This window comes from Chelonia mydas, chromosome 2 (assembly GCF_015237465.2).
Source record: "Chelonia mydas isolate rCheMyd1 chromosome 2, rCheMyd1.pri.v2, whole genome shotgun sequence".
Taxonomy (NCBI): Eukaryota; Metazoa; Chordata; order Testudines; family Cheloniidae; genus Chelonia; species Chelonia mydas.
In genome coordinates this window covers 45,424,845-45,443,596 of record NC_057850.1, presented here as the reverse complement: position 1 = coordinate 45,443,596, position 18,752 = coordinate 45,424,845, and the positions used below count along the sequence as shown (strand labels likewise).

The 18,752-nt window shown below is 42.0% G+C and overlaps 1 protein-coding gene across 3 annotated transcripts in view; it reads right to left on the bottom strand.

The window, feature by feature from the left end:
- The window catches only part of NBN (nibrin), a 69,530-nt gene extending 54,875 nt beyond the window's left edge, over positions 1-14,655 (bottom strand). For 2 of the 3 annotated variants that reach the window (XR_005224278.2, XM_037892327.2), the window contains exons 1-4: positions 14,390-14,655; positions 9,244-9,377; positions 7,498-7,646; positions 301-460 (exon numbers count right to left, since the gene is read on the bottom strand). Coding sequence is in view for 2 of the 3 variants with exons in the window: in XM_037892327.2 (XP_037748255.1) it covers positions 301-460; positions 7,498-7,646; positions 9,244-9,377; positions 14,390-14,432 (486 nt within the window). In the remaining variant the exon portion in view is untranslated. The remainder of the gene's footprint in view (positions 1-300; positions 461-7,497; positions 7,647-9,243; positions 9,378-14,389) is intronic. The other variant, XM_043539379.1, reaches the window with a different exon arrangement.
- Between the last annotated feature and the right edge of the window lie 4,097 nt (positions 14,656-18,752).

The following is an 18,752-nucleotide window of genomic DNA, read 5'->3' as shown; positions in this document are numbered from 1 at the left end:
GATACCACAGCGAAGAGAAAAAATAAAGCCCAGAAAAATACATCATGCACAAAAGTGGACAATTCCAAAATATTTTAACTGCTAAACAGTTCAGACTCTTCTGATTTTAGTTAAATGTTCATATTGAGTTTGTTTTTAAGGACTCTTTACTTGAAAACAATCATTTTCCTGGGTGTAAACCTGGCCTCACTAAAGTCAAGGAGAGTTTTGCCACTGACTTCAATAGCGTGCTAAGATTTCGCCCCATATGTTTTCATATTGAAGTCACAAAATATATTAACATACAGAAATTCAACCTACCTTAACAGTAACTTTCACTGATATCATGACAAGATGAGTACATTCTTCTGACCAATCATTCACAACAAGGCCTCCAAGCTGCAGAATAGCTTGATTTAAAGCAGTTTTCCCAGAAACCTCTAAACACGAGGAGCAGACAATCAAAGGTTCATATTCTACTCTGCAAGGAACAAGTTACAGAAGAGAATTGTCTAAATTAGGGCTGTCAAGCGATTAAAAAAATTGTGATTAATCATGCGATTAAAAAAATTAATCATGCTGTTAAACAATAATAGAATACCATTTATGTAAATCTTTTTGGATGTCTTCTACTTTTTCAAATATACTGATTTCAAGTAGAACACAGAATACAAAGTGTACAGTGATCACTTTATATTTATTTTTTATTACAAAATATTTGCACTGTTAAAAAACAAAAGAAATAGCATTTTTCAATTCCCCCATTATAAGTACTGTAGTGCAATCTCTTTATCATGAAAGTTGAACTTACAAATGTAGAATTATGTACAAAAAATAACTGCATTCAAAAATAAAACAATGTAAAACTTTAGAGTCTACAAGTCCACTCACTCCTACTTCTTCTTCAGCCAATTGCTCAGACAAACGAATTTGTTTACATTTGCAGGTGATAATGCTGCCTGCATCTTGTTTACAATGTCACCTGAAAGTGAGAACAGGCATTCGCATGGTACTGTTGTAGCCTGCGTTACAAGATATTTATGTGCCAGATGTAATAAAGATTCCTATGTCCCTTCATGCTTCAACCACCATACCAGAAGACGTGTCCATGTCTGCTCGATAACGATCCAAAGCAGTGCAGACCCACGCATGTTCATTTTCATCATCTGAGTCAGATGCCACCAACAGAGGGTTGATTTTCTTTTTTGGTGGTTTGGTAGTTTCCGCAATGGAGTGTTGCTCTTTTAAGACTTCTAAAAGCATGCTCCACACATTGTCCCTCTCAGATTTTGGAAGGCACTTCAGATTCTTAAACCTTGGATCCAGAGCTGTAGCTATCTTTAGAAAGCTCACATTGGTACCTTCTTTGCATTTTGTCAAATCTGCAGTAAAAGTGTTATTAAAACGAAAGTGCTCGGTCATTATCCGAGACTGCTCTAACATGAAATATCTGGCAGAATGTGGGTAAAACAGAGCAGGAGACAAAATTCTGCCCTAAGGAGTTCAGTCCCAAATTTAATTAAAACGTTTTGTTTTTTTTTTTAAACAAGCATCACCAGCATGGAAGCATGTCCTCTGGAATGGTGTCCAAAGCATGCAGGGGCATACGAATGTTTAGCATATCTGGCAAGCAAACATCTTGCAAGGCCAGCGACAAAAGTGCCATGCAAACGCCTGCTCTCACTTTTAGGTGACATTGTAAATAAGAAGAGGGCAGCATTGTCTCCTGTAAATGTAAACAAACTTGTTTGTCTTAGCAATTGGCTGAACAAGAAGTAGGACCAAATGGACTTGTAGGCTCTGAAGTTTTACATGGTTTTGTTTTTGAGTGCAGTTACATAACAAAAAAAAATTTACATTTGTAAAATTGCACTTTCACCATAGAGATTGCACTGCACTCCTGTACTTGTGTGAGGTGAATTGAAAAATACTATTTCTTTTGTTTATCATTTTTACAGTATATTTGTAATAAAAATAATATAAAGTGAGCACTGTATACTTTGTATTCTCTGTTAGAATTGAAATCAATATAGTTGAAAATGTAGAAAAACATACAAAAATATTTATAATAAATTTCAATTGATATTCTATTTAATGGTGCGATTAAAACTGTGATTAATTGCAATTTTTTAAACTGCAATAAATTGTTTTGAGTTAATCATGTAAGTTAACTGCGATTAATCAACAGTCCTAGTCTAGGATAGCTCAGTGGTTTGAGCTTTGGCCTGCTAAACCCAGGGTTGTGAGTTCAATCCTTGAGGGGGCCATTTAGGGATATGGAGCAAAAATTGGGGATTGGTCCTGCTTTGAGCAGGGGGTTGGACTAGATGATCTCCTGAGGTCCCTTCCAACCCTGATATTCTATGATTCTATGATTCTAAATAGTTAAAGTGAAACATTATAGGCAGACGGAGCTGTCTGAAACCTGGAATTCCTGTCAAACATTTCCAGGGCTCTCTGAGCTGCATGGAGCCCCCGCAGGCAGCAAGCTGGGCAGCTCAGGGAGTCTGGAAGCCAGGCAGTTCAGGGAGCAGAAACTCCAAAGGTTCCCACTGCCAAGGAGCTGGGGGAGCCTGAAAGCCCTGGGAATCCTTACTCCAAGGCAGCCCTCCTAATTGGCTACCCTGAAGACAAGGAGACTGGAAGTTCAGGAAGGAAATTTATGTGGATCTTTTAAGGTCTAATAGCATCAACAAAATATGCCAAGTATACTGAATAGGACAGTTGATTAAAGAAAATACATACATAACTAACAAATGTCAAAGTAAAATTCAAGTTAGAATAGATGTTGCTTCTTTTAAAGCAGTGGTTCTCAACCAGGGTACTTGTACCCCGGGGGTACACAGAAGTCTTCCAGGGGGTACATCAACTCATCTAGATATTTGCCTAGTTTTACAACAGGCTACATAAAATGCACTAGCAGTCAGTACAAATTAAAATTTCATACAATTACTTGTTTATACTGCTCTATATACTATACACTGAAATATAAGTACAATATTTATATCCCAATTGATTTATTTTATAATATGGTAAAAATGAGAAAGTAAGCACATTTGCAGTAATAGTGTGCTGTGTCACTTATATTTTTGTGTCTGATTTTGTAAGCAAGTAGTTTTTAAGTGAGGTGAAATTTAGGGGTTCGCAAGACAAATCAGACTCCTGAAAGAGGTACAGTGGTCTGGAAAGGTTGAAAGTCACTGTTTTAAAGAATGTACTAATTTTGTTCACCCTAAATTTAAATTTACACTGGTTAAGAACCCTTCGTTCCCATTAAGTGTGAAATATATTTTTTTAAAATTTGTTACAAGTTCAATTTTCTGTCCATTCCCTTTATATTTCCAGCACCGCTTCCTCTCTCTCCTGTTAGTGTAAAAAATCCTTCTGTACAGCTCCTCTAATCTCAATCTGCATCGCTCTTCCTCATCAAGTCTCCCATCCCTTAAATCTTGCCTGAGAAACCCACACTTTCTTCTTTGGCTTTGTTAAATTTCTTTCTTAATTTCCCCCGCTGCTGCTCTATTAAAGAATCATATAGTACTGTAAGGGCTTTACCCCCTCATTGGTGCTGGCACTAGGAGTGCTGTGGTTTCCATTATATAAAGGGTTTACAGTTTTGTTCAATGGCTCTCAGCACCCCGACTATAAAAATTATTCCAGCACCACTGCCTCCACAGTAGGAAGATAAAACCCTGGGACTGGGAGGAGGATTGGAAGGAAGGTAGAAAGGAAGTCCCAACTCCACAAGAAATACATCTCCATCTTCAAAATGCTAGGATTTTTGCAGGCAAATTATTGTGGATCCTGTCAGCATTAACTTTCCTGAGGGAGGGAAGAAAGCAGTAGAGTTCTGCAGTGTGGGGAGAGGAATTCTTAGTATGTCTGCTCCTGACAGCTGGAAGGTTAATAGCTATTAGAGCAGGGGTGGGCAAACTCTTCAGCCCGAGGGCCACATCTGGGTGGGGGATTTGCATGCAGGGCCATGAATGTAGGGCTGGGGCAGGGAGTTGGGGTGCGGAAGGGAGTGCGGGGTGTGGGAGGGGGCAGTGGTGCAGGGAGGGAGTGCAGGAGGGGCTCAGGGCAGGGGGCTGGGGTGCAGCAGGGGGCTGGGGTGCAGGGTGAAGGAGGGGTTTAGGGTGCGGGCACCACTAACCTGGACCGGCTCCGGGGTGGCAGCGGTGCACACCGGGGCCAGGGCAGGCTCCCTGCCTGCCCAGGCCCCAGCCCCATGCCGCTCCAGGAAGCGGCCGTCACCACATCCTTGAGGCCCCTGGGGGAGCGGGGGACAGAGGGCTGAGTGTGCTCCCCTTGCCTGTGGGTACCTCCCCCGAAGCTCCCATTGGCCAGGAATGGGAGTTTCGGGGAAGGTACCCACAGGCCAGGGCAGCGCAATCAGCCCTCTGCCCCCCTTCCCTCATGGGCCTCAGGGACATGGTGCCGGCTGCTTCCAGGAGTGGAGCAGGGCCCATGGCGCCACAGGGTGGCGATCCCGCTGGCCGGATCCAAAGCCCTGAGGGGCCGGATCTGGCCCGCGGGCCATAGCTTGCCCACCGCTGTATTAGAGAGATACAAGATTGTTACACAAATGTGGCTGTGCCTCTGAATGTCGTTTGCAGTGTTGCAGCTTTGTTGGTCCCAGGATATAAGAAAGACAAGGTAGATGAAGTAATATAAGCTTGTCCCTTCCATCACCAGAAGTTGGTCCAATAAAAGGTACTACCTTACCTACCTTGTCTCTCTGAATATCTTGATATATTAGCTAGTTTAAGGGCTAATCTTCCTCCTCCTTCTATGGCAAGAGAGGGAGAATAAATTAGCAAATTTTTGCATGAAGATGTTTCTAGTTTCTTGTTCCCTCTGTCCTTTGTAGCAAAAAAGGGCAGATATGTCAAGCTGCACGAATTTCTTATGTAGCTTAGTTGCACACATTAACGGAACAATGACATCCACTCATGAGAAAAAATATTATCGATAGCCAGCAATGGTTATCATTAGAAACTGGAGAGGTCGAACTATTGGATATTGTGCTGGGAATTATGCAGAATGATGCACTGCTACACATGTGGCACAATCCATAGTACAGGGCTATGCCATATGAAAAGAGCTCTTCCAAATCTTTATAAACTGAGATAAAACCAACAGGCCCCTGTATGCTAAGTCATTGGTTTTCAAACTGGAAGGGGGGTGAAGAGCACAAAAAGATTATTGGGGGGAGGGGGAAACAAGCTGGGGTATAGGACCATGGCCAGCCGGGTGTCTAGGCAAGGACAGAACAGTAGCTGGGAGAGCACACAGGGAGTCCTCAGGGGCAGGACTTGCAGCCCTGGCAGCAGCTTACTGCTCTCCCCCTCCTCCCCTTACAGATTACTGAGGACTCCCTGAGTGCTCTCCTCCCTGCTACCCTGTCTTGGACACCTGGCCAGCCGCAGCCCCACGTATGTTAAACCCTCTGGAGCTTGAAGGACTGAGGGCGGGGGGAGATAGGACCAGGCCTCCTCACCCTCTCTGTGACATGCTGCCATGGACTCCTCCAAAGACGGAGCCAGCTGGGTCCTACTTTCTACCTGGGCATGAGACGCCCTCTTTCCTGAGTCACTTGCTGCCTCATATAAATGGGAGTTGGCAAGGCTGTTGTGTGACACCCATGGGGGTCACAGCAAAAAAGTGCTTGGGAACCTTTGTGCTAAGACATCTCTTGAAAGTTTTATATTTTGAATACTGAGGTGTTGATTACTGGTACTAACTTATGCTTACTCTACAATAATAAGTTATTTTCTTAAAAATTATTCTCCTCAACCTCTGAGGATAGGACAAGTAAGGGTCTTAAATTGCAGCAAGGGAGGTTTAGGTTGGCCATTAGGAAAAACTTCTTAACTGTCAGGGTGGTTAAGCACTGGAATAAATTGCTCTGGGACAGAGACAGGCAAACTACGGTCCGCGGGACCGTCCTGTCCAGCCCCTGAACACCCGGCCAGGGAGGCTAGCCCCGGCTCCTCCCCCACCATCCCCCCTCCGCCGCAGCTACGCCGCCGCGCGGGCAGCGTGCCTGGCTCTGGCCGGGCGGTGCAGCTGCTAGTCCTGCTGCTCTGAGCAGCATGGTAAGGGGGTGAGGAGCGGGGGGGTTGGATAAGGGGCAAGGGGTCCTGGGGGGGCTGTCAGGGGACAGGGAGCAGAGATTGGATGGATGGGGCAGAGGTTCTGGGGGAGGTAGTCAGGGAATGCAGGGGGGGTTGGATAGGCATGGGAATCCCGGGGGGCCTGTCAGGGTGGAGGTGTAGATAGGAGTCGGGGCAGTCAGAGGACTGGGAGCAGGGAGGGTTGGATGGGGGTGGGATCCCGGGGGCATTAGGGGCGGGGGGTCCCGGGGGGGGGGGGCAGTCAGGGGACAAGGAGCATGGGGGGTTGGATGGGTCGGGAGTTCTGAAGGGGGCAGTCAGGGGGCAGGAAGTGGGGGGGGGGGCGGATAGGTGAAGGGGGTCACGCTGTTTGGGGAGGCACAGCCTTCCCTACCCGGCCCTCCATACAGTTTCGCAACCCCGATGTGGCCTCGAGCCAAAAAGTTTGCTCGCCCCTGCTTTGGGAGGTTGTTGAATTTCCATCATTGGAGATTTTTAATAGTAGGTTAGACAAACACCTGTCAAGGATGGTCTAGTTATTATATAGTTCTGCCCTGAGTACAGGGGACTGGACTAGATGATCTCTCGAGGTCCCTTCTAGTCCTATGATTCTATTTTCCAAGAGTGTATTGTACATTGTTCTTTGGCTTAAAATTGTTCCGCTTTTTGGTGCTAAAGTCATGACTGTATATGGTTCTGTGATATTAGTTTCTGAAACATGTTTCAAATATATTTGCTAAATGCGATACACTAAAATAGCTTATTGTTATAAGAACTAAAGAGTGCTGTTTTGCTACAAACTAATGACACTGGTAGCAATGAGTCGGAGTAGGAGCCCAATTTAAGAGACAAAGCCAGCTTCCAACCTCCTTTAACACTGATTTAACAGTCATTAAAAAAAAAGTTATCAGTTACTTTATTTCTTCCTTGAGTATCACTGTATATTTATGAGGAAAATCACTGTCTTACCTCTTAAATCAAAGGCTGTGTAAGAGTGCAGCTCTGCAGCTTCCTTAGTTCCTTTCTCTCCACATCACTAACAGTGGAAGGAGACTCTGCCAAATTTCATCTCAACCCCCAAATTTTATTCCTCTTGTAAATGGTCATGGATGTTTTAGGAACAGTTTTCTTAAATAGGGTTTTTATTCTCTGTTTAGGCTAATTTTAGGACACTTAATGCTTATGATGCAGAGTCACTTATGGGCTAATCTTTTACCACAAAAGGTTTCAATGTCAATTCACAGGAAGAACCTTCTACTTGAAGGTTGAACACATATATCACTTTATTTTCCTTCTTTACAGAAATTTATCACTATTTTCTCTATTCTTTTACCTCCTTAAGTACACCCTGACAGCTGCAATTTTATTTCAGCATTTCAGAATAAATCCAACTACTTCTCACCTGAACTTGCTTTCAAAGACTCCAAAATTGACTCTGTCACCAGACTTCAGAGTTCTGGAAGTACCATTCAAAACTTTTTCTCCATTAACAGACGTGCCATACTTAGAGGTGTCTTTTATTATCAATTCAGGGACTGAGAGAGCTTGACTCTGAAAATGAATATAAATAGGTACTCAGAAAATTATCTTATATTGTTACAGAACAAGCAGCAGCAGATGTATAAAATGAAAACACTTATGAGATATTCATATTTCTGTCTTAAAAATATACAGTATATTGAGACAAATATGTTAGCTATGCAGTTCAAAGTTTATCACCTCCTTTCCATTACAAACAATTGAGAAAAAAATCTCCATAACTACTTAAGAGAAGTAGTATTTTTGCATTCAACTTTATTTTACTACAATTCACTACCTCTACCTTTTGTTATATGGTAGTCATGATACCAATGTATCTGTACCCATGTACCAATATCAGGATGTGCTATTATAGCTCAGAGTGATGTTGGGGTGCATTTCCTACCACTACAGATTTCCTTTTTAGTAAATCTTTGTATAACATTGCTCATTTTTTGCCTTCTCTGTGACCAGTCTAGAAGCTATGGAGAAAATTATATAGCTATTCTATTACCTTTAGAGTTTGTAGATATTCATAAGTATTTGTTGTGGGTCAGAATTAAAGCCCTAGTTCTGCAACTCAATGCATGCAGGTGGACCCTGCATACATACAGAGCCCTGCTGACTTTAGTGGGCCTCTGTGCTACAGCTAGGGTCCACTATTGTGCGTCAAATTACAGAACACCATTCTAAGGTTGCTGTGCAATGTTTTACATATGTGATATGCCACCAATGTGATAGTCACCAAATACACAAACCATAAAGTTAATTGAATATTCACATTCAAATACCTTAATTGATCATTTTTACTCTTTACAATCCCCCCCCCAGACATTGTAATGTTGGTATGTAATTTACATACAGATTATATTAATTACGGGAAATAACAAGAAAAATGTTTCTGTGTGGAACAAACCGTATCAAATTTTGCTCAGTTACGTAAGTGAGACTCAATTACCTCAAGAAGTCAGCGGAAATTAAACCTGTGTGGCCATAAAGGTTATGTCTACATAGCAAAGAAAAACCCATGGCTGGCCTGTCCAGCTGACTCGGGCTCATGGGGCTCGGGCTGCAGGGCTGTTCCTTTGCTGTGTACACTTCCAGGCTTGGGCTCCCACCTTGCAGGGTCCTAGAGCTCGGGCTCCAGCCCAAGCCTGGAAGTCTACACAGCAATGAAACAAGCCCCACAGCCCGAGCTGGCTGCCATGGGCCAGCCACAGGTGGCTAGTTGCTGTGTAGACATACCCAAAGACACAAGCTTGAAACACAGAAAGCGAAGTGAGTCACAATCAATACCAAACCTTACGAGGCCTGTCTATATGGGGAAATTTACTGACATAATTACACCAGTATAACTCCCCATGTGGGCATAAGAGTATCCACAGGGGGAATTATACCGATATTATTACAGCAGTATAATTTTGTCGGTCAATTTCCCTGTGTAGACAAGCCCTTAGAAATATTCAAGAAAAAGACAGCATGAGTCTACTGCCACCGTAAAATGTAGGTTTGTTGGAATAAGACTGGAACTGATTGCAGATTGAAGAGCATATATTAAAGGTGGGGGAGTATCCCTAAACCCAGTCAGTTTTAGGTCATATAGCCATAACGTAGTAAAGTGGATACTTACAAGGTTAGTTTCAGGGTGGGTGACAGTCAGAACTGCATGACTTCGACTTATTGACTGATCATCCTGAATTAAAATTGCACAGTTCTTGCGTCCAACAACATACTCAGTACCAACCAAAAGTCGATATGGCTCTCCTAAGAACAACAAAATTTACAAATATTTAACAGCAGAAAAACATAAGTACTTGTGAGCCATTTGAAAGCTTTTGCCAAGATATACCAAACTCAGTCCTGTAATCCTAGATGTATTGGGCAGGATTGGAAGTGCAATTCTATTTTACAGCTACATTTTTTCTTTCTCACTGGCTTCTGCACACTTGAGCTAGACTCACTGTTGTGAGGGAAAAAGTAGTTAATAGTTCTGGCAATCTTCCAGAAAATGAAGTGCATCACAGTGCTAACAAAAAACAACTTGCAGTACTGCTTACAGGAAATGTACAGTACCACTTTTGGGAACCATTAAGTTTTATGTGAAGGAAAAAGTATAACATACTGCTATTCCAGAATATTACTCACAAAGACAACTTACAAAAGAGATTCAGATGAAAAAATCCTACAACTTTTTAATTGAATGCTGGATGATCTACAAGAGAAATCAGATCATAGCTGGTAAATATCCACTCCACTTTGACTGACTGTTCTATTCCACTCTTGGCATTTGTAATCTAGACAACATGATGGCACCATCGCATACAGTTTGAGTGAACATGAAAAACATGTTCACCTATTTGCCAGTAGAAAGAAACTTTTCCTGATCAAGGTGGGTGAGTAAAGGGGTAAAGCACCAATTTCTACAGAACACAAGCTTTCATTTAAGGAAAGAGTCACTTTATAGCCCTGAGCCGGTAACTTTCAAATATGAATAGCTGTGCAGTGCTGTCTTTCTGAATATAATAACAACAACAGTGCCTCTGCTGCTGCTCATCACTTCCCTAAGCAGCAGAATTACTAAAAAAGATTCTACTCAGTTTCACTGCACTACTTAGAACCCTGTTGCCAGTATTAAAATTAACTCAAACACACTTACTCTGGGGTGGTTTGGGAAACTAAAAGCAGCAGCACTTAGAATTACAGAATTATAGAACTGGAAGGGACCTTGAGAGGTCATCTAGTCCAGTCCCCTGCACTTGTGGCAGGATTAAATATTATCTAGACCATCCCCGTTAGGTGTTTGTCCAACCTGCTCTTAAAAATCCCCAATGATGGAGATTTCACAACCTCCGTGGGCACTTTATTCCAGTGCTTAACCACTCTGACAGTTAGGAAGTTTTTCCTAATGTCAAACCTAAACCACCCTTGCTGCAATTTAAGCTTCTTGTCCTATCCTCAGAGGTTAAGAAGAAAAATTTTTCTCCCTCCTCCGCCTTGTAACAACCTTTTATATCCTTGAAAACTGTTATGTCCCCTCTCAGTCTTCTCTTCTCCAGACTAAACAAACCCAGTTTTTTCAATCTTCCCTCATAGGTCATGTTTTCTAGATCTTTAATAATTTTTGTTGCTCTTCTCTGGACTTTCTCCAATTTGTCCACATCTTTGCTGAAATGTGGTGCCCAGAACTGGACACAATAATCCAGTTGAGGCCTAATCAGCACGGAGTAGGGTGGAAGAATTACTTCTCGTGTCTTGCTTACAATACTCCTGATAATACATCCCAGAATGATGTTCGCTTTTTTTCCCCCCAACAGCATTACACTGTTGACTCATATTTAGCTTGTGATCCACTATGACTCCCAGATCCCTTTCCGCGGTACTCCTCCCTAGGCAGTCATTTCCCATTTTGTATGTGTGCAACTGACTGTTCCTTCCTAAGTAGAGTAATTTGCATTTGTCCTTATTGAATTTCATCCTATTTACTTCAGACCATTTCTCCAGTTTGTCCAGATCATTCTGAATTTTAATCCTATCCTCCAAAGCACTTGCAACCCCTCCCAGTTTGGTATCATCCACAAACTTTATAAGTGTACTCTCTATGCCATTATCTAAATCACTGATGAAGATATTGAACAGAACCGGACCCAGAACTGATCCGTGCGGGACCCCACTCGTTATGCCCTTCCAGCATGACTGTGAACCACTGATTACTCACATGAGCCAGGATATACAGAAGTATGGTCTTCATTATTATTTTAAATGTTCACTCTTAGTCTGACATTGTGTCACATTTCAATGGGGAACAATTTTTTATGGTCAAGTTACAAGATCCTAAAAATGAGACTTGGTATAGTGACATTTAAATAAACAGGATTACTAACAGGCACTTAAGAGAAAAAGAATATTTCAGTTGTAGGCACTGACATTGTTCATAGGGAAGGAGGACCCCAAAAAAAGAGATCGAGAGAGTAGAAACCCTCCCTTCTATATATGATAGTAGCCAAGAAAATGAAGATTCTTCCTTCAGGAATGAGGACCTCCATCATGTCAGTCACCTTCCAACTGGAGCCTGACAGAAAAGATGAAGCCCAAATTGTACAGACAATGAAAATAAGGAAAAGAAGTGAAGTGACTTGACAGTGCCAAAACTGCACCTAATCAGCCCAACACTTGCATGTATGCAATTCATATTGAAGTTGCACAGGTGCAACTGAGAAAATGAGAGACCCCTATATTTATTCCCTAGATACTTTTAAGACTGCCAATTTGGGAACGACAGTACCTTATAAATGTATTTTATTGGTTTCGGGAAGATTGCACAGCATCTCACATCCAAAACCCTTCAGTGCAATAAAATGTAAGATCTGAACTGCTAAGGACTCAATTGATAGGGTTAAAGAACATACCTGACCTCAAGGCCATATAGTTCCAAGGATCAATCCTATAGGATTTGAGTCAGAATTTGTCCAAATTAAAGACAAGTCTTTCTTTCCTCTGCAATTTTAAGTTTCCTAATATCATTACATTCTTCCATAATCAAAGTTAGAATGCCAAGTTTTAATTACATCAGTGAATTACCAAGGACTTGAAGTTTAACAATTTTCTGGGGAACCTAAATTAAATTAATTTGGTTTCAGTCTCATTCCTAGTGGCAAGTTTTCACAACACATGTACCATCACCAAAGCAGATTCTAATTGTCTCCTTCATTGGCAATTTTAGTCCTCATCTACACTTGTTGGTATAGCAAATAACTCTAGAGGAGTTCTTTTGCCAGTATGGTTTATACCTGTTCCCTGAATAAAATCTACAATAGTTTTTACTAGCATGGCTAGGTCAGTTAAGGGTTAAGGGCATGATTCTTTTTCCAGACTTCTAACTGACATAAATATGCCAGCAAAACTTTCTAGTGCAAACCAGACCTTAGTCAAGAAATCAAAGAATGAACAGGCATGAAGAATAAATGATCCCCTGAAAAATACCCTAGCCAGGTCAGGGATGAGGCATGCAAGAAAGACAGTTCCACCACACACAGGCACTGCAGCTACCCAGGCTGCATGTGTTCTGCAACTTGACGTTTCTGGAGCCTACATTCCTCCATCTACTTGATATCTTTTTCAAGCAATCAAAGTCAGATCATAGTGAGGAAAGAGGACGGACTATTTTCTTCAAGAATTTATTTAAAAATGTAAAGTATTTTTTCTCCCCAAAACCTTTTCATATTTTAATTCAACTGAAGAAATTTACCCAGCCTATTTCACTGTATAACATGACGTAAAACTTCTTTCTTGTAAATACAATTGCTGCCCTCAGTTAAACTATCAGCTAACTAAGCAGTATAACTGAGGCCACAAGACTGTGTTCTACAAAAAGTTTCAATCAAATTCTTGCACTGTCGTTGTAGCCCAGGTAAAGTTCCTGCTCAGAGCAGACTCAAATGACACAGTGGTTAAAAAGAATAATTCTGGCAGTTGGCATACACTAGCTATATGTTGCTGATGTTATTTAATATATTAATGAAGTGGAAAAGTGGAAGAAGTGCAAGGTGGCAAAATTTAAGATGGTCAAAGTAACTAAGAAGTTATTTTGGATGGGCAAGTATATAGATGATTAAGGAAGTCCAGAGGGCCCTGACAAAGGTGGATGGCAGAGAAAGTTTATTGTTGGCACATACAAAGTAACACATATTGGAAGGAATAAATTTGAACCACTCATACAAAACACAGGGTTCTAAATTAACTTTACAAACCCAAACAAAAAGACACATTGTGGACAACTCAAGGAAAACCTCCCCCAAATGCACAGCAGCAATCATAAATACAAACGAATTGCTAACCTCCATAAAGAATGACAGAAAATAACAACTGGAAATATTACATAAATCAATAGCACAACTCCATTTAGAATATTGTGATCAGTTCCGGTCACGTCATGTCACCAAAAAAAAGGCTTCAAAGAAGTGATGAAAATGATCAAAGGCACAAAAAGAATTTCATATTAAAAAACTTCAAGAGTAACTATTTAGGGATGAAAGAGACAAGGTGGGTGAGGTAATAACCACATTGCATATTTAAAGATGAGACATAAGAGGGGTCATAAAATAAATGGCAAAGAGAAAGCAAATAGAAGTAAAAGGTATGTTTCTACATTCACTCCTATACACACCTTCACATAATAAAGGGAGCACTGAACAAAACTGAAAAGGCAATCACATTAAAATGAGTAAAATATGTTTTTAAAGGAGGTACATTTAGCCTGTCGAACTCATGGCCACATGCTATCATTCAGGTTACAAAATCACGCGCTGGTACGGTTAGGAGACCATCCAGATTAGACCCAATTTAAAATCCTTATTTAGAGGGGACGCAGACGCTGATTCTGCAGTGCACCAGAAGCTGGCAGCTGGAAGCCCCGCGGGCCGCTCACCCTGATGCACTCACACACTGTGGGGGGAGAAACAATTTGTATCCTGGGGGTGCTGAAAGCCCCAGAACCAAACTGAAAAGCCTGTCTATGATGGAAACCACTTCAACCCAAGGGGTGCTCCTGCACCCCTAGGTCCGGCACCTATGACTGAGCGAGGTGTTCCCAGCACTGCCCCCCGCCCCAGGACCCCTGAATCGGCGCCACCCCATTGCCCCACCCTCACGGCAACGTGCCCGCCGGCCTCGGTCCCAGTACGGATCCCGCCGGGCAGCGGGGCCAGCTGGGAGCGGACAGGAGCCCAGAGGCCACGGGGCTGGGGGGTAGGGAACACGGCATTGCTGCCAGCCCTTACCTGGGGCAGGCGCGGGCCCTGCCGCTGGCACCAGCTTCCACATCCCCGGGCGGGGGGGGGGAGACCTCCGACCTCCTCAGCTGGCGGTCCGCAATCCGTGGCCGAGTCCCGGGGCGCGCTCCCGGGCGGAGAGAACAAAGACTCGCTGAGGCACGGGGCGTGCAGCGCCACCTGTCGCCTGGGAGGAGAATAACGGCTACTTCGGCCGGCTGACTGCGCGCAGGCGCGGCGACTGGGCGGACGCAGGTGGGGGCGGAAGAGGTTGCACTGCGGCCAGCCAGAGTATGGGTGGGGGTGGGGGTGGGGGAGGCTGCACTGTTGCCAGCTGAGAGTCCGGCCGTGGTTGGTGGTACACTAACACATAACGTAATCTCATCAGTCAGTAACTGCACTGTTGCCAGCTCAAGGTCAGGACAGTCGTGGGGGGAAGGAGGGGACGCTGCACTGCTGCCAGCTCACCTACCTTATGCAGGGTTATGAAGAGACTTGCTATAAATGATTCTTTGAATTAAGTATTGGAATTTCGAATATGATTATTACTATTAAAACACTTATGAGAGGGGCTCAGACGTCTGGGCATGGATCCTTTCTCCTCTGCTCTGGGACACTAGTTTGAATTGCATCCATTAGCTAGTGTCTGACTGGGTCTCTGATAGCACATATGCAATGAGGCTGGAGTTCCTGTCTAGTTCCCAGCAGTGAGGCATCCTTATCACAATACCAGCTTAACAATTTTTTTTAATGTGAATGTTTATAAACAATACCAGAGCTTCCATCCAATACATGGGGCAGCCTTGATAATCCTTATATATTGATGTCAAGGTTCTTCCCCCACTCTGAACTCTAGGGTACAGATGTGGGGACCTGCAGGAAAACCTCCTAAGCTTACTTTCACCAGCTTAGGTTAAAACTTCCCCAAGGTACAAATTAACTTTATCCTTTGTCCTTGGAATAACCACTGCCACCACCAAACTCTAACTGGGTTTACTGGGAAACGTAGTTTGGACACGTCTTTCCCCCCAAAAATCCTCCCAACCCTTGCACCCCACTTCCTGGGAAAGGTTTGATAAAAATCCTCACCAATTTGCATAGGTGACCACAGACCCAAACCCTTGGATCTGAGAACAATGAAAAAGCATTCAGTTTTCTTACAAGCAGACTTTTAATAGAAGTAAAGGAATCCCCTCTGTAAAATCAGGATGGTAGATACCTTACAGGGTAATTAGATTCAAAACATAGAGAATCCCTCTAGGCAAAACCTTAAGTTACAAAAAAGACACACAGACAGGAATAGTCATTCTATTCAGCACAGTTCCTTTCTCAGCCATTTAAAGAAATCATAATCTAACACATACCTAGCTAGATTACTTCTAAAAGTTCTAAGAATCCATTCCTGGTCTATCCCTGGCAAAAGCAGTATATAGACACACACACAGACCCTTTGGTTTTCTCCCTCCTCCCAGCTTTTGAAAGTATCTTGTCTCCTCATTGGTCATTTTGGTCAGGTGCCAGTGAGGTTACCTTTAGCTTCTTAACCCTTTACAGGTGAGAGGATTTTTCCTCTGGCCAGGAGGGATTTTAAAGGGGTTTACCCTTCCCTTTATATTTATGACAATTGACATTTCAGTTTCCGCAAACCAAATCAACCCAATATCTACATAAATATAATAGAAATTAATAACCCCACCTACCCTGCATGTGCACAAACGCACACAGAGACTATCCTCAGAGTCCCATCTCTACCAGCTCTACCCAACACCTTACAGGCAACATTACAGGGGAGAAAGATGAGCCTTGCAGCACATTCTGAGTAACAAACTCAACTATCAGGGAGCTGAAGAGGAAGTTGTTTTCCCAGATCTGAGGTCCTTTGGAAGAACATCCTGCCAACTGTCATTACTAGGCACAGACATGTAGTCTTGGGGGTAGGACAGACTGACAGCCATTACAGGGGAATATCAACAAAGTACAGTGCACTCCTTTTATAAGAATCACATCCATCCCAGATGATTTGATTCTTACAAGCGGAGAATAGGTTAGTATTGGAATGATTTTATCCCAGTGGTTTTGATCACTATACATGGTTGATTCTTATATCAGTGATTCTGATAAATGGAGTGCACTTTAGTAAAAAACTTGGGGAAAGGGACATGCCCCATTCATCCTCTTGCTCACCACCAGCCTATACTGTGCATCGTTGACTTTGCAACCTTTTTGGCAGCCTCAGCAGAGACCCAGGATTGAATAGGCGTAGAGTATGACTTCTGACCCCTAGATCCTTCAGGTCAGGGCAAAAACACACTCAGCTTGTCAGAGTCTGTTGTATCTTTTCTGTTGATAAATGGAAGACTTCAGAATTGTTCATTCAGCATATTTTACCAGCAATAAAATTCATTTTTTGTCTTTTCTAATATTGTTTGTCCTTACTGCTTTTTATCTTGTGAAAAGTCTTTTGTTATACTCTTATTATCGTATTTGCTTTAAATAAACAATTAAAATGTCATGGCCAAAAAGCACTTTACACATTTAAAGCCATTACATATGGGGATTAAATAACATAAAGAAGGAAATATAGTTCTTATCTGAAATCTCAGCAACTTTAATACATGAAAGTGGAGTACTTTTGCTGCCTCACAACCTATTTCCCTTGCCAGGAAATTAATAAATACATTAAACAGGATTGAGTACAGAACCTTGAGGCACTCCACGGTTAATATTCTTGCCATGATGAAAATTAACCAACTACTCTATGCTTTCTGTCTCCCACACAGTTTTTGATCAATTAAAATGTTGCCTCTCCTACTACTTTTTTAGTAGACTCTCATATAGGACCTTATCAAAGGCCTTTTGTAAGTGTAAATAAATTATGTTGACTGCTTCTCTATCCACTACTTTGACGCAGTCAAAGAATTCTAATAGATTAGTGAGACGTGATTTTTTATTTTTAATTATTATTTCAATCACTTTTTCAGATACAGATGTAGGACATACTGGTCTACAATTCCCCTAGCGCATTTGCCACCCTCTAATCCTCCAGAACAGTGAGTGTTTTAAATGAGAATATGTATATTTGTGTTAACAGCTCATTTACTTCACCCTTAACTCTTTCAGAACTCTTGGATGTAACTCATCTGGTCCTGATGATTTATTACTTTTTAAAATATGCATTTATTTCAGCACCTCCTCTTCTGACACATCATTCTCAGAGAGTAACTCACCTTTTACTAGAAAAGAGCAGGTTCAGGATAGGAAGCTCTCCAACATTCTCTTCAGTGAACACTGATGCAAAGAAAGCATTTAGCTTCTCAGCAATGTCCTTATCTTCCTCAATGGCTCCCTTTAAGCCATTGTGATCCACTTTCAGAGGCTTCCTACTTTTGCTATACTTAAAGAATCATTTGTTGTTTGTTTTTACACCTTTAGCTGTTTACTCCTCAAAATCCTTCTTGTCCTCTTACTTGTGGCTTGCTATGATTTATGCTGCTGTTTATTGGCTTCACTAGGTTCAGATATCCAAATTTAGAAGGATATCTGTTTGGATTGAATAGTCTCTTGAACTTTCCCGTTTAGTAATATTAGTTTACTCCTGGGCTACTGAGACTCTATTATTTGTTTCTTTGTTTGTTTTTTAAGTATTTTACTTTCTTTAGTTTTAACTTCAGGGACTTTTTTGACTGACTTCATTTTATTGAAATCTCCTTTCTGAAGTTTGGTGTCACTGTGTCACTTTTGGGTACCCTATTTGCTCCTTGGATGTTGGATCTAATTATTGTGTGATCACTGTTGGTGGCTCAGCTACTGTCGCTTCTTGAATTAACTCTAGAACTAGCTGCTCCAAGAAACAATCACTGAAGTGTCAAGAAATTGTTTCTCTAGGCTTTTCCTTTTCTTGATCTAGGGGCTAGTAGTAGAGCTGTACTAATATGTTTACAGCTTGGGATTTGTACCTATATAGAATGGATGCATAGTGAGTGGCCCTCTCTTTTTAATTCTCTAGATTTTATGGAATCCTTTAGATAGAGCACTCCTCCCACACATCTTTGGCTTAGCCTGGCATTCATGTATAGTTTGTAACTAAGTATTACAGTATCCTGTTATTTTTTGTCATGCCACCAAGTTTCCATAATGCTAATTATATCAAGGTCTTTGTCCATTGCAATGCATTCTAGTTCACCTGTACTTCACAATAGGGTGGGACTCCTTGATTCTTGCAAGTACAATTACAGCATTTGACTTGAAAGAAAGGAGTAGAGCCACTGAAGAATGATTCAATTAACCCTTATTCCAACATATAGGCCTTGTCTACCCTTGAAACCCTAAAGTGGCACTGTAGCACTTCAGTGTAGACACTACCTATGCTGAC